Source organism: Piliocolobus tephrosceles, chromosome 3, assembly GCF_002776525.5.
Source record: "Piliocolobus tephrosceles isolate RC106 chromosome 3, ASM277652v3, whole genome shotgun sequence".
Classification (NCBI taxonomy): domain Eukaryota; kingdom Metazoa; phylum Chordata; class Mammalia; order Primates; family Cercopithecidae; genus Piliocolobus; species Piliocolobus tephrosceles.
In genome coordinates, this window is record NC_045436.1 from 20,035,505 (window position 1) to 20,051,403 (window position 15,899).

The window sequence follows — 15,899 nt, forward strand, 5'->3', positions numbered from 1 at the left end:
TATGAACAGACACTTCTCAAAAGGAGACATTTATACAGCCAACAAACATACAAAAAGACTGATTCTTAATAGTCAAAACTTTTGAATTCAAAAGATGGGTCTCTGGGTTTCAAAAAGCTTTAAGTAAACAGGCTAAGGGTTTCTGCAATAAGCCAGATGAAGAACCAACTTTACCTAACTACATGAGGATTGCTGGGGAGGAGAAAAAAGGGAATCAAGAGAGTTAGAACTATTAAAGTGGTGACTGGCTTGAACCTTTTACATTTTCTATAAGTGAGATATAGGTAAGATCACATTAGCCACACATACAAGTTGATTTTTTTCATTCATACCTCCTAAAAATTATGTCACATCATTAAAAGTACACGCATATTTTCAGTGACTTTAGGTAACTGTATTTGTCATAACATACTATAATTTATTCACTTTATTTTATTTTTTTAGAGATGGGGTCTTGCTCTGCCACCTAGGTTGGAAAGCAGTGGTAGAATCATAGCTCACTAGAGCCTCAAACCTAGGCTCAAGCAATCATCCTGCCTCAGCCTCCCAAGTAGTTGGGACTGCAGGCAAGCACCACCACACCTGGCTACATACTACAATTTAAACAAATCTTCAGGTTGGTTTAACATTATGAACATTATCTAACATATATGTATCTGCTCAGCCATCCTCTTTTTCAATTAATTTTTACAATTTTAAGTCTTTTCTTATTCTCGAATTTTTCTCCAACCCCACTACCAGATATTCAATACTAATAACCAGGTATATTTCCAACCTTAAAATAATCACATTATCCATTTATTATCCTCACATTAGGGTTATTATTTATATAATGGAACCTGATTGTTTTGCCCACTTGGTATCTCCTTCCCCTTCTTTCTATAACAGAACCCAATTATTTTTAAGGAAACTTCTGTCCCTCACTGCATGCAGGTCTGGTAAAGGTATCAATCAAGCTACCTTCTCCTCCCCAGCTAAAGAAAACACACAGATCCAAGTTAGATCAATCAAACTGTGGCTCCTATAAATGTAAATCTTGGCACAGTGGTAATCTGAACCAATTAATTTTAATAGCTGAACCTTCAAGAGGACATAGGATAATTCCATAGTTCCTGTTACCTAAATATCCAGCTCTTGGATGATAAGAAAGTATGACCTGAAAGTAACTGCCAAGTTTAAGACAAAAAAAAAATTAAAAACTTTTTTGGAGGGCTGACTACCAGATGCCCGTGACTACTATTCTACTACCCAACCCTACTATCTCCTGGCTGAAAAACAGTAACAGAAAAGACTGGAAAAAAGATCACTTTTCTTCCAGGTGGCCGAGTAGAGAAATTCCATGACTTTACTACACTTTGAGGTCAGAAAGACCTAGAGTCAAATTCCAGCTCTGCTTCCCATTAGTTCTGTGATCTAGCACAAGTTACTTATTAACCTCTTTGAGTACCTTGGTTTTGTTACCCACTTCTACTAGAGTATGGTATGTGGACTGGAGATACATTACGTAAAACATTCAATACTACACTTGACAAATAGTAGAAAGAGTAGAAAAACAATAAACACAAGCTATTATTTCTGCTCAAATATTTGAGTATTTAAAATTTCATCAGAAAAGCCAGGTGCAGTGGTGCACACCGGTAGTCCCAGCTAATCAGGATACTGTGGCAGGAGGCTGTGTCGTTTGAGCCCAGGAGTTCAAGGCAGCCTGGGAAACACAGTGAGATCTCATATCTATTTAAACAACAAACCAAAAACAAACCCCCCACACACACACTTCAGCATGCTGCATTATATTACTCATATGACTAAGTTATAATACTGCTTAACCAAAAGACTAACAATATGACAAAGAAAGCCAAAAAAACAAAACGAAACGAAAGTCTGGCTGGGCGCAGTGGCTCACGCCTGTAATCTCAGAACTTTGGGAGGCTGAGGCGGGTGGATCATGAGGTCAGGAGCTCAAGAGCAGCCTAGTCAATATGGTAAAACCCCATCTCTACTAAAAATACAAAAATTAGCCGGGCATAGTGGCATACACCTGTAGTCCCAGCTACTTGGGAGGCTGAGAAAGGAGAATCACTTGAACCCGGGAGGTGGAGGTTGCAGTGAGCAGAGGTTGCGCCACTGCACTCCAACCTGGGTGACAGAGTGAGATCCATCTCAAAATGAAAAAAAGTCTTAAAAATTTGGACATAAGTTCTTCTACAACTGTATATTGAGCAAAAATCAATTTTTTTAACAGGTAACTTAATTCATTATGCCTGGTACGGACACAGAAACAAATTCTTAAAATGCATGATTCATGAATTTCATAGTTCAGACATTACCAATACTGAAATATCTCCAGCAAGCAGGAAAAATTATTCAATCGATGAACGAAAACTGGCTTGCAACCTTCTCGCAAAAATAACTCTATTAAGAAGATTGTTTTGCCTTATTTTATTTTTTTCAGAGACAGGGAACTTTATAAAGATCAAGCACACCTATGGAAATACAAATCCATTATTTCCTAATATGTGTAATCTAAACAAAAAGACTTAAATTTACCTGTAGGAAAATGATTTAAAATTATTCATTATTCTTTTTCCAATTGAGTGACAGTGGTTAAAAAGAAAAAAAAAGTATTCATTATTCTTTAAAGAAATATTTTTTCTACTCGGGAGGCTAAGGCAGGAGAATGGCGTGAACCTTGGAGGCCGAGCTTGCAGTGAGCCAAGATCGCGCCACCGCACTCCAGCCTGGGGAACAGGGCAAGACTCCATCTCAAAAAAAAAGATATATTTTTTTCTAGTGAGGAAAGAATAGTCTTTTGAATAAATGATGCTGGGACAACTGGCTACATGTAAAACAATGAAATTGTATCTCTCCCTCATACCATATATAAAAATTAACTAAAAATTGATCCTAGATCTAAAGAGCTAAAACTATAAAATACAGGAGTAAATTTTTGTGTTCTTGAGTTAGGCAGTGGTTTTTGAGATATGACACCAATGCACAAGAGAGAAAAGAAAAAAACAGATAAACTGAACTACATCAGAATTAAAATAATCTTTCCCATGCAGACAGAGGTCACTGTTATCCAGCTCATGTCTAATAATAACAGTAAGAATAGCTAATTTTAATTGAGTAAGTTAATGTGTGCCAGACATCGTTCTCAGGACATTATATATATTAGTTCATATAATACTCCCAACAACATGACACAGGTACTATTATCTCCACTTTATACATTTGGAAAACAAGATGCTGAGAGTTAAACAGGCCCAAGGTCACACTGCTAGCAAGTAGGAGAACACGGATTCAAACTCCAGCACTTTGATTCTCAAGTCACTAAACTAATTTCACTGTTGGTTTACATGTATACTTTAAGAAATGTGGACAACCTTCTCTCAGAGTAGGTTAAGAACTATTACATGATGCCTTCTCCCAAACACATATGTATATGCACTTAGCCTTTGGACAATAAATACAATCTTACTCTTCACCATCACTATCCCTCTTTGCCTTTGGTTGCAGTTCACTTTTTCCTATATTATTTAAAATGCTGCAATGCAAAACTGCAGAAGTGGTGAGCACTGCTTTGCTCCCAGCACTCACATCCTTATGCTTTAGCAGAAGTTTATGATAATAGTGCATCCCCATTCTCAACCTCAGTTGTTCCCAACATCTTATGCCACAGGAAGTGTACCTTTACCCCAGGTATACTTACAAACAGGTTTTCAAACTAATTTTTAGCTTTTGAAATGTTTTTGCAAAAAAAAATTGAGATATGTTTCTCACTGACATAGTATATAGATATGTACTTAAATAAAACCAAAGTTTAGAAACAATGCTTACTCTTAATAGTTGGTATATACTGATATTTTACTTTGTTTTTTTAGTCTTTCCTTTTAAAATACTGGTCACAATTCAACTGGTTTCATGATCAACATGTTAAAACTTGAAGTTTGACAAACACTGAACTAGAAAAATATAGGCATTAATAAAATTGTCTGCTTTCCCATAAATACAAATATAATTTTACCCACAAGCTTTCCACATATATTTGCTGAACTTTAAAAAACAAAACAAAACAAAACAAAAAAACCTTAATTGCTGCACTTTAAACTGAGCTTATTAGTAAATATCACAGTGACACTGGTAGGAGCCTAAGTCTTTTCTCAAAGGGGTTTATCCAAATAATGGTTTTACATGAAAAATAATGCATATAGTTATTTAATAAGAGTTCCTTGTTACCTCTGTGATCAATCTCCAAAGATGTGAAATGGTGATCCTTGTCATTTAAGTTCATAATACAGATTACTGTTACATAAGACACAGACAAAACATATGAACCTTTTAAAAAAAAATTACGGAAGGAAGAAGGTAGAAATCCAAAATACCATATATTCCTTCACAACCTATTTGCTTCTGTATGTTAAGAGCAGGAAGTCTAGCCCCATATGTTTCTTTTTTCTCTCTCTCTGCGACCGTACTGATAAGAAATGGCCTTCCTGGTAAGGGAGGGGAAAGTAAACGTTATAAGTTGATAGTGGAAGTTCCAGAATGTTAGCAGACTCCAAATCAAAGATTAAAAAGGTAACGGCAAGAATAGTGCCTCATATTTAGCAGGTGGTCAATTAAATGTCTACTGGGTAAATGAATAGCATAAAAGAAGCATATGCTATTAAAATTTGTTCAGTCATTCAGTCATATTTAACTGTCTAAACTGCAAAGACTTGCAAGTTAATGCCAAATCCCAAAGAAGTTTTCCAAAGATACGCAACCAGGCAGCAGCAATACTAAGCCCATTACTCAATTTACTGTTTTCTGTTCCGTTGCCACCTCAAATTAAAAAGCTACATCCTTAGTTAGAGATAATAAGGGGGACATTAAGACATCTGTGTAACTGGAAACAGGTTCCAAATTTAATTATTATGCCTGCATATATGATGAGCTGTATAATACATGAATAAAAAGATTAATAAAATTTGCTATATTTCATAAATTTATAAAATTTATTAGAGAAATCAGAATAAATCCACTTTATGACCTAATTAAAGTTGCAAAGGCTACAAAGAAACTAGAAATTAAACATATGTTAATTTAAAAACACGAAACAAAACCTGAAAGTACAATTTAAGCTACCAGTCTCCTGCATAAACACAAAGCAGAAACCTCGATGCTGGGAAAACAGCCAAAATTACAAACTTAATCAATGAGGCAGGAAATCTGTTCACACTTTGAAATCTTCATACAAAGCATTTCTGACAAGCCATGAGATGGCATAAAATTAACCATACTGAAGTGTCAGCTATTTTTAGAAAATCAAGCTAGAGGTAGTAATATGAACCACATTTTATTGAAGATTTGAAATTCAGATACTGTGGGAAAAGTACATTTAAAAACAGGCTTTGTTTTACACTGCTGTTGTAGAAATAAGGAGTTTGTGACACCAAATAAACAATCTTTAGTTGTTCCTTTAATTTACAGACACTTAGATGGATTAATTTTTTAAGAAGAGGTTTAATTTTCCAGTTGGATAAAATATTAGGGCCAATAAAAATATAGTAAGTATCTGAATCCTAAAATCATTTTACAAAGAGCCTACAGAATGTTCCTCTGGCAATAAGAACATCATATAACACCTGGATTTTCAAATAATGTGCAAAAAATGATACTTTTCAGAGGGAAGAAAAAGGAACAAACCTCTATTATATTAGAAACCCAAAAAAGCTTTATTTAGATACATTGCTGAGCTAATGAATGTCAAGAAATAATTTCAGGGAGAAACTTGAAACAATAAGATTCCAAACTTCTATTTCAACGGCAAAGCTATACTTTTTGTGGTTTAAGTCCATCGTTAGTCCTGTAGGATCTGCCATTCTTCTAACTTCCACCTTTCTACACTACCCTCTCCAGTGACTCACAACAAAACTGTCTTTGTTGTACCAAAACTAATCCAAGAGCAACATACTAGGCATTTCCTCCTGTCACAGCATTTACTCATTTTATTATATCCACCAGGAATGCCCAAAAGAACTTGCGTTCCCTTGTGTATGTGAGAACAGTCTACTTTGATAACACCTGTCAAAAGGAGACTCATCTCTTCTTCCCCTAAAGTCCCAAAGAACACTGGGACTTTATTAACTATTATTAATATTACTATTTTTATCATAATTCTCCACAGCACCTAGTAGTGCCATATACGTGTATGTGTGTGTATATATATGTGTATATATATATATATGCTCACTCTGAATGAAACAATTAAATGTTTAAAGAACATCGGGACTTTACAGGAAGAAGAAATTTCTATCATTTCTATCATTCACTAGAAATTTACTAACTTCCTCAGGATTATGTTTGCTTTTTTTATGCCTCTATCAGACTTAAAACACAAGTTACTATGAAGATACATGTAGTGAGAATCAGTTTAGCCTCATGATTAGAGTATGAGCCAAATATCTGGATGGAATTCTGACTTTTCCTTAACAATTCCTTACCTCAGTCTTGTCAACTAGAAAATGGGGATTATAACAGTACCTACTTCATAAACTTGTGATGAGGATTTAAATGATTTCATACACATAAAGCACTTAGAACAAAATCAGGCACAGTGGCTCGCACCTGTAATCTCAGCTACTTAGGAGGCCAAGGCAGGTGGGTCACTTAAGCCCAGGAGTTGGAGACCAGCCTGGACAACATAGTGTGACTCTCTCTGGGAAAAAAAAAAAAAAATTTGTTTTTTAAATTAGCCAGGCATGGTGTTGCATGCCTGCAGTTCCAGGTACCAAGGAGGGTGAGACAGGAGGATCTAAGCCCAGTAGTTCAAGGCTGCAGTTTGCTATAATCACTCCACTGCACTCCAGCCTGGGTGAAAGAGTGATACCTCTCTCTTAAGAAAAAAAAAAAAAGAACCCCACTTAGAATAGTATCCAGCTAACAGGAAATTCTAATAAATATTAACTATTATTAATATTACTATTTTTATCATAATTCTCCACAGCACCTAGTAGTGTCATATACGTGTGTGTGTGTATATATATGTATATATATATGCTCACTCTGAATGAAACAATTAAATATTTAAATAATTGTTAAAGGCCCTCATGGAGTAAATGGAGGCTCAGGCCCAAAAGATCAAATCCATTATAAAGGGTTGGTAGAAGAAAGAAATTTGACCTCCAAAACTACTTAAACATCTTGAACAAATTAAGAAGAAAAAGTGTAAAACTAACAGTCCAAATAAGCCAAGCATTTCTTCCTGATAAAAAAGGAAGAGACCTTTTGAGAAAGCTTGATTGTTTCTATATAGGAAATATACCCCTATAGATGGCTATTTCTGAAATGTCATCTTAATTTCTAATCTATCAATAGTACATTAAACTAATTCTATTTTGAATCTACTTATACTTCCAGACTTGACATTATTTACTTAAGTAGGAAGCTTCACCATTTACCATCTCACCTTGAAAAGTAGTATTAAATTCAATTTACCCAACAAATCCCTGGCTATACCACGCAGGGATTTACTAAACAGATTCATGTTTACTTTACTGATATCCTTCACAATTTTATACTTTATCTGCCTCTTCACTATCAGCCTGAAGATCAATTTTAATCATTATGTAGTTTTGTTCTTCCTCACAGGGAAGCTGATTCAGTTTTTTCGATCTGTTAGCTCCCTGTCTCCATCAATTCCATTGTGTTGACCCATGGCTACAACGGGTCATAAATTACAGAAAACATATAACATCTTACGCATAGACACTAGGATACTACAGTATGTTTGAGGTAATACAGTGCAGACATGCAAGCCTAATAACTCACTTATCTCAACTACACATACACAATGTTACTTTCAATAACAATGGCTTATATTAATAGATTAAGTCTCATCAAGGGATAAAGAACCTAAATGAGCTGCCAAGACTGGGACTGATTTAGATCCTAAGCAAGATTCTTAAAGGATTATTTATGAAAGCATAATAGAAATAAAAAGCTTACGTTTTGGTAATATCAGTAACCATGCCTACTTTCACATAAGTTTTGACTTATTTCTTATTATTTTTATATTTTACACTGAGACAGTCCATAAGTAAGTTCTGTCAAAGACTATTAAGCTTCACAAAAGGAATTTAAATTTCTGAAGCCCAGGTATTCTATCATCATTAACAACCAAATGTTCTAATAGCATGAGGAAAATATAGCCTGTCTTGTTTTACAGTTTAATTACTGACTAGCAAATAATGTGACATTTGAACAGTCACTATTCATTCACCTTGCTTCCTGTTTAAAGAAATCCTTACCAGAAAACTGATAATGAGAACATAGGAAATAGAAGAACTTAAGATCGCAACATTAAGAATAAAAAAATAAAAAACTCTGGGTGGTGTGATTATGAGAAATTATTTTCTTCTTTATGCTTTTAGATATTTCTTCCAAATGTTCTAACATATACATATACCCATATATTGAAATTTTATTAGGAAGGCAACTCTGTAAGAGAAAGCACAATATATGTAACATGATCCTTACATAGCTTTTCTCAAAATGTAAAAAGCAAGTTTTTACTAACTACAGAATACTACAAGATAATGTTACAACTGTTCAGACCCTAAAATAGTGTCTAGCAGACACAATGCAACCAATAGACATTTGTTGAATACATTATGTTTAAATTATAGTGGAACTTAATACTAAAAGTGTTATCAGAACACAAAGTCTATTTTAAATAAAGCAGGCTAATTATATTAGAAAAACATTATTACTTCCTTATATACTTACAAATAAAAGTTTGGGTTAAATCATAAGGTGAGTTTATAATATCATGCAGTAATTCAAACTAATGTGGCTCAAAAATGAAGTCACATAAGCTAAGAGATTTTTCTTGAAGTTCAATTTTTTTTCTAGGACAACAAATGTCAACCAGTCTGTTTTTAGAATATGCAATTTAACAAAAATGAAAAAAGGGCAGTAATTAACATGCAATTAATTTTAAGGAGACTAAGGAAGTGACTGCCAAAAGATTTACAGGCATGCTGGGTGCTCTTCTGCTTTTCACAAACCAATAACTATTATTTTTTTCTGACATTTAGTAAAGTACCCTAAACGTGTTTTATCCTATCAAATTTCACAAGATACCTGTGGAAGACAATGTAGTATGTTACTCAGTTGAAATACATATTAAATAGAAAGTATTAATATAGAAATTATTCATCTTTATTGTCATTTTAAAATGTTCTAAAATGTAGGTAAAGCTTTTGCTATAAATTTATTTTGTGGTATAAAATCTATATGGTAATTGGCAGCAGCTGAAATATAATGGTACATAGTCACCTGATTTCTCTGGGTAAATTAAAGGAAATGTAAGTTTTCTAAAGGAAGAAAAACATTACTTTTTAGGTGCCAACCAACGCGACTTTAGTTGGCTGTAAAAGCATATTAATTCATTTTCAGAGTTAGAAAGAAGATTTTCATGCAGAAGATGGAGTCGGCGCCCGACGTGATCTGAAGCAGTACTAATCTGCACAGAGAAAACAATCAGGGGCGGCTACATAACCATTCAGAAGGTTGTATTCTCCCCTTACTAACAACCCAGGGCAACTAAACAATGTACAGCAGTATTTAAAGGACAAACGAGAACCAGTTTAAGCTAGAGGACCGCCCAGCCGCATGCAAAACATACCAACAGAGAATTCACGGCAAGGGGATGGTATTACCTCTTTTATGTAATTCCCTCAGGGGAATATTGTCTCCTCCCCCGTCATAAGGCAAATAAGGGTCGGAAGAAGCATCCATAATTAGAATTTTTAAAAAGAAGAAAAAGAAAAAGAAAAGCTTGCTAGCTTAAAAGGAAAGCGGCATTTCTTCCATCCCTGCTGCAGCAAGCAAGGGAGATGCCATATTTGATGAGGTTAGAACTGTAGTTCGACTCACTGAAGCAACTGGGTTCTTCCACAGTGGATGATGTCATCAAAGGGAAATTATTGCAGCCTGGTTGCTACTGGCTACAATCTAGCAAGGCTTAGAGGCGGAACAGCCTTCTTAATCAGGTCCTGCTACGTATGACAATGACTAAGCTCCAAGTATAACACACAAAACTGGTTTGAGAATTTTAAAGCACTCACAATACAGCTTCTGTAGCATCAGTAGTAACGACAGTAAAACAATAGAAACATTATTTCTTTTGGTTTTAAGATAAATATAAAGGGGAAGAAGTAATACAGAGATGTAAAAAGGAAATTCTGAATGCAGACAATGCCCTTTTTCATTTCTAATGTAAAAAAATGAGAGCAGTACTCTAGTAAGTTTGTGTGCTTTTACGAGAGAATGTACCAGTTTTATACAGTAATGTCATGTGAGTCATAGCCATAAAAAAACTACAATATGCCAAAGGTTTCTCAAGAAACTTGGTTCTAAGTCTATTAAAAATAAAAAATAGTCTACAATATACAGCAGCCTTTCACTGAGGATTTAAAAACCAAATAACTGAAGAGTTGAATAGTGTTTTTTTTTTTTTTTTTTTTTTTTTTCTGAGACAGAGTCTCGCTCTGTCGCCCAGGCTGGAGTGCAGTGGCCAGATCTCAGCTCACTGCAAGCTCCGCCTCCCGGGTTCCCGCCATTCTCCTGCCTCAGCCTCCCGAGTAGCTGGGACTACAGACGCCCGCCACCTCGCCCGGCTAGTTTTTTGTATTTTTAGTAGAGTCGGGGTTTCACCGCGTTAGCCAGGATGGTCTCGATCTCCTGACCTTGTGATCCGCCCGTCTCAGCCTCCCAAAGTGCTGGGATTACAGGCTTGAGCCACCGCGCCCGGCTGAGTTGAATAGTGTTTTATCCCACTCACCAATCTCCTCCAGCAGCTTCTTGTTTCCTTTCTTGAATGAACTAGCTAGTAAGACATCCTAGCTTTTGAGGAGAAAGAAAACTTATCAACATACTAAGTCACTTTACTATTGTGTGTGCGTAAACTATGCAAAAAAGGTTTACTAAGCAGAAGACTTTCCTATCTCTACTAGCTTCGTATTTTTCTTACCTCATAAGGGTTTTGTGTTTTTGAAATAACTTTTAGCAAAATGTGTCTCAACTTTTCTAGAAATTGTTATGAAATTCAGAAATTGTTTCTTTAATAGAAGTTTTTATGAATTTTAGTTATTTGGGGTCTTTTAAAAAAACTGTATAGGTTAAATCAAGTTTTTGTATTTTAAATCTCAGATAAACAGAGCTTCTTATAAAATCTCACCTGGAATTTGGGAGACACGGTTCCGGGAAAGGAATATAGACTAGAATTACTGCCACAGGAATATTCTATCTTATCCTGATTCTAGCTATTAAAATTTATGATAAGATAGTAGGTGTTTTTTCTTTATTTTCTGTATTTTTCAAATTTTCTTGGCAATTTTTTCTTCTATGCTCCTTCCTGCACACTGAGTCAATAATTTTTTAAAACAAGGAAAGCTCTGACAAAGGCTAACTGTACTAAATTAGCTCAATGTAAATTTGGGAGTTTGTGGTTCTTCTGTATGTTCTACCACCATATAATTTTTCTAAATATTTAATTACATGGAGTTGATAAAGGATTTTGTTTTTATACCATTCATGTTCTTATATGTCTTTACATAAAAAATCAAAATCTATCCACAAGATTTCCCGGTATTTGTAGGCACTCTCTTCACTTGTTTTTCCTGATCTACAACTTGATCATAAAGAATGAAAATGATAGTCAGCACTCACTGAAGGGTCAAATCCTCCTGGTAAAATAAATATTGACAATGCCTCATATGTAATAGTTTTGTAGCCTTTTTGAATTATTTTTTAAAGATAAACAATTGTGTGTATATATAATATATAATCTATATAATTATATCTGTATAGAATTAAGTTTAGAATAAGACACATCAAGCCCTTAGCAATTGTTATCACTGAGACATAAGGTAGAGAGGCTGGGGGGTACATTCAGTGTTTATATAATTCCACACTGTTTAAACAAATATATTACTTCTATAATAATAAACCTAAAAATCTTTAAAACTTCAGAAGTAAACACTTCTCTTGTGATTATGGGGTCCACAGCTGCCACTTTCTTAAAGTAAAAGAGTCAGTACACAGGTTAAGTCCAATCACAATTTAGAAAAGCACAGGGTAGACTGGACGGTGTGGCAAAAGAGGACTTTGACAGAGACTTTTTATTCTAGATTAACTAACTGCATTACAAAGAGGGTGGAGCCCAGGTAGAGAGAGAGTAGAAGACAAATTCAAGAATTCCTAGGCATAGCTCTGGAGCAGGATGGAATTCTAAAGAACCAAAATCACAAGTAGCACACATGAAGGCATCAAAATTCAAAAGGAGAAGTTATTTTTACTTTCTAACGCACCCTCGATTGTAATCTCAACTTTATGTGGAAATCTGGATAAATCACAACCTCTCTGGGATGTCTCTGTATCTACAAACCAGGAAGGCAGAATAGATGACAATAATCTTTTAAGAGTTCTACCTTTGAGCCCCTTATAACAGTAATGATTTGAGAAATCTACAATATTAGAAGTACTTAAATTTTAAAACAATAAAAATAAATTTTAAACAATTTTTTTCCCTTTAGATCTACCAACTTATAGAAAATACAGGAGCAGGGAAACATGTTAAATTATAGTTCAAAAATGTAATCAGGAAAAAACCAAACTAGGAAACAAACGACCTGTTTTCTTCAACAAATACAATTTAGTAAGGAAAAAGGTAGAGAGGGAAACCTATGGAATTTCTTTTAAAAGACTTAAAAGATAATAATACAATTTTTAAAGAAACAATTGGGGAAATGGGAAACACAAGATATTTGATTTTAAGGAGTTATTCATATTTTAAAATAATGACCTTTAAAAGAATCTTAATCTTTTAGAAATACACAATACATATGTATATCTATCTACCTATATAAATGACACAATGTTTCAGATTTATTACAACATAACTGAGGGAGTAGAAATGAAGCAAAATTGGTTATGAATTGATAATTATTTAAAGTAAGTGACCAGGATGAAAAGGTACACAATATTATTCTCCATATGTTTCAATGTTTTAGAATTTATTCCATAATGAAAAGATTTTTTATTTGTATTTATTCTTTTAGAGACGGGTCTCACTCCAACGTCCAGGCTGGAGTACAGTGGCATGATCATAGCTCACTGAAGCTTTGACCTCTTAGCTCAAGCTATCCTCTCGCCTCAGCCTCCCCAAGAGCTGGGAATACACACGTGTGTGCCACCATGCCTGGCTAATTTTTTAATTTCTTTTTTTGTAGAGATAGGTCTTACAACTTGTCCAGGCCCACCCAACACTGTCCACTGCACCAAGCCAAAAAGATTTTTAAAAGAATGCTTACAAATAAAATCACTTACATGAGATAAACATTAATTAATAGAAGTAGGTTAAAAACTGTAGCTTGCAATCCATCAATATGGTTGTAATATGGTTTGGATCCGTATCCTCACCCAAATCTCATGTTGAATTGTAATCCTCAATGTTGGAGGCAGGGCCTGGAGGGAGGTGACTGGATCATGGGGTGGAGCCTACATGAAAGGTTTAGCATCATCCCCTTGGTGCTATCTCATCATAAAGTACTCCTGAGATCTGGTTCTTTAAAAGTGTGTAGCACCTCCCTCACTGCCCGCCTTGCTCCTGCTCTGGCCATGTAAGACATGCTAGCTTCTCCTTCACCTTCTGCCATGAATGTAAGTTTCCGGAGGCCTCCCCAGAAGACGCTATGCTTCCTGTACAGCGTGCAGAACTGTAAGCCAATTAAATCTCTTTTCTTTATAAATACCCAGTCTCCGGTACTTCTTTATAGCATCATGAGAAGGGACTAATGCAGGCTGCTTTAAGTTTACATTTGCACACACTATGTGGCACTAAACCTTAACTTGCATTGTCATTCTCCCTATCAAAATGCATCAGAGAAAAAAAAAAAGATATAGCAGCGCTTTCCCGGGGAGACAATCAATAAACTACACAATTAGTTGTAAAGTTATTGAAGGCTTAAAGAAAGAAGAGGTGGAAATTCTTAAAACTGACAAGCCAGAAAATAAATTGAAAAAAATGGTTTTATAATATTCATACCTCATAAACATACGAAGTTTTAGTTTCCAATATAGCTATCTGGTTACCCAAACAACATATCACAGGAATAAAAATATGAAGAGTTTGCTTTCACAGATATCACACAATTGGCCCAGGCATGGTGGCTCATGCCTGTAATCCAAGCACTCTGGAGGCTGAGGCAGGAGGCTCACTTGAAGCCAGGAGTTCAAGACCAGACTCGGCAACATAGGGAGATTCCTGTCTTTACAAAAAATTTTTAAAAATTAGCTGGACATAGTGGCACATGCCTGCAGTCCCAGCTACTCAGGAGGCTAAAGTGGGAGGATCACTTGGGCCCTGGAGGTCAAGGCTGCAGTGAGTCATGATTGCACTACTGCACTTCAGCCTGGGCAATACAGCAAGACCCCATCTTAGAAACAAACACAAAAAACATCACACAATGATCAATTTTTCAAAATCAGAACCAAAAACAGCAAACATGTTTTAATGCCTAAACAATTCCTTTTGAAGGAATTTCTCAAATATATTCAGGCATGAACATAAGCTAATACAAAGACTAAGCAAAAAAAGATTTTAAGAGTTCTAAGTTTTAGAAATATTTAAATCCAAATATGCCACTATTTACATTAAGTGTAACCAAACTAAATGCTCCAATTAGAAAATAAATGCTACCTAATTGGATTTGAAAGTTCAACTATATAGTTACAAGAGTTTCAACAAAACACACAGATGCAGAAAGACTGAAAGTAAAGAGGATAAAAACAGTATAGTATGCAAACTCTAATCCAAAGAATATTGGGAGTTATATTAATATCAAAGTAGATTGTAAGATAAAAAACTATAATTAGAAATAGAGTTATTTAAAAAATAAGAGTGGTTCAATTCACCAGGAAGATATAACCTAATAACCTAAGATCAAAGTATATAAAGCAAAATTGACAGAATGACAAGAAGCAGTAGATAAATGTGCAAATAGAGTGAAAATGTTTTAACACATCACTTATCAAATACTTAACAGAAACAAACAAGGAGAATAAGCAGTAAAGAAACAGATTATTTTAACAGATTAACAAACTTTACCTAATGAAGATGGAGAGAACACCATAACCAAAAACTTCACATTATGTACTATTATAGTATAAATGGAACATTTACCAAAGTTGACTTTTTTTCTGGGCCACAATGCAAGCTACAAAAAATTTCAGTACCCTGAAATTACATAATGCATATTCTTGGACCGCAATATTATAAATAATTAAAAACAGCCAGAAATTCCTCATGTGTTGGAAATTATAAACTGCACTTCTAAATAACCTATAGCCCAAAGCAGACATCATTATAAAAGTTAAAAATGATTTTTAAATAGTGGTAATAAAAAAGGCATATGGCATAGAATTAAAACAGTATCTGAAAAAAAATTTATAGCTTTAAATGCACTTAAAGGAAAACACAGCTTAACTGAGGAGCTAACCATCCAGTTCAAGACATCAGAAAAAAAAAACCATCAAAATAAACTCAAAGAAAGTAGAAGGAAATAAGATCAGAAACTAATGAAACAGAAAAGAAATACATAATAGAAAACACCAAAGGCAAACCAATTCATTGGAAAAACTAATGATTGATAAATCTACAGTGACACAGATTACGGGGGAGGGCAAGGGGAGAGAAAGAAGAACGAGAGGGGAAGAAGGGAAAGGAGGAGGGAGTAGGAGAAAGGAAAGGAGACGGAGAAGAAGAATTGGGAAAAAGAGAAGAAAAAGACACATAACCATTATCAGGATGAAAAACCAACAGTACAAAATGGGGAGTCTAGAAATAGACCCTC

General features: G+C 34.8%; 1 protein-coding gene across 5 annotated transcripts in view; it reads right to left on the reverse strand.

Moving 5' to 3' along the window:
- Positions 1 to 15,899, reverse strand: part of CLCN3 (chloride voltage-gated channel 3) — a 101,585-nt gene that overhangs the window by 52,171 nt on the left and 33,515 nt on the right. The window contains exon 1 of one of the 5 annotated variants that reach the window (XM_023228944.2): positions 9,705 to 10,087. The exons of 2 other annotated variants lie outside the window; for them this stretch is intronic. In XM_023228944.2, coding sequence (XP_023084712.1) covers positions 9,705 to 9,783 — 79 coding nt within the window. In that variant the 5' untranslated portion in view covers positions 9,784 to 10,087. Of the gene's footprint in view, positions 1 to 4,236; positions 4,344 to 9,704; positions 10,383 to 15,899 lie in introns of those variants that run through there. 2 more of the 5 variants (XM_023228937.2, XM_023228951.2) reach the window with 2 other exon arrangements.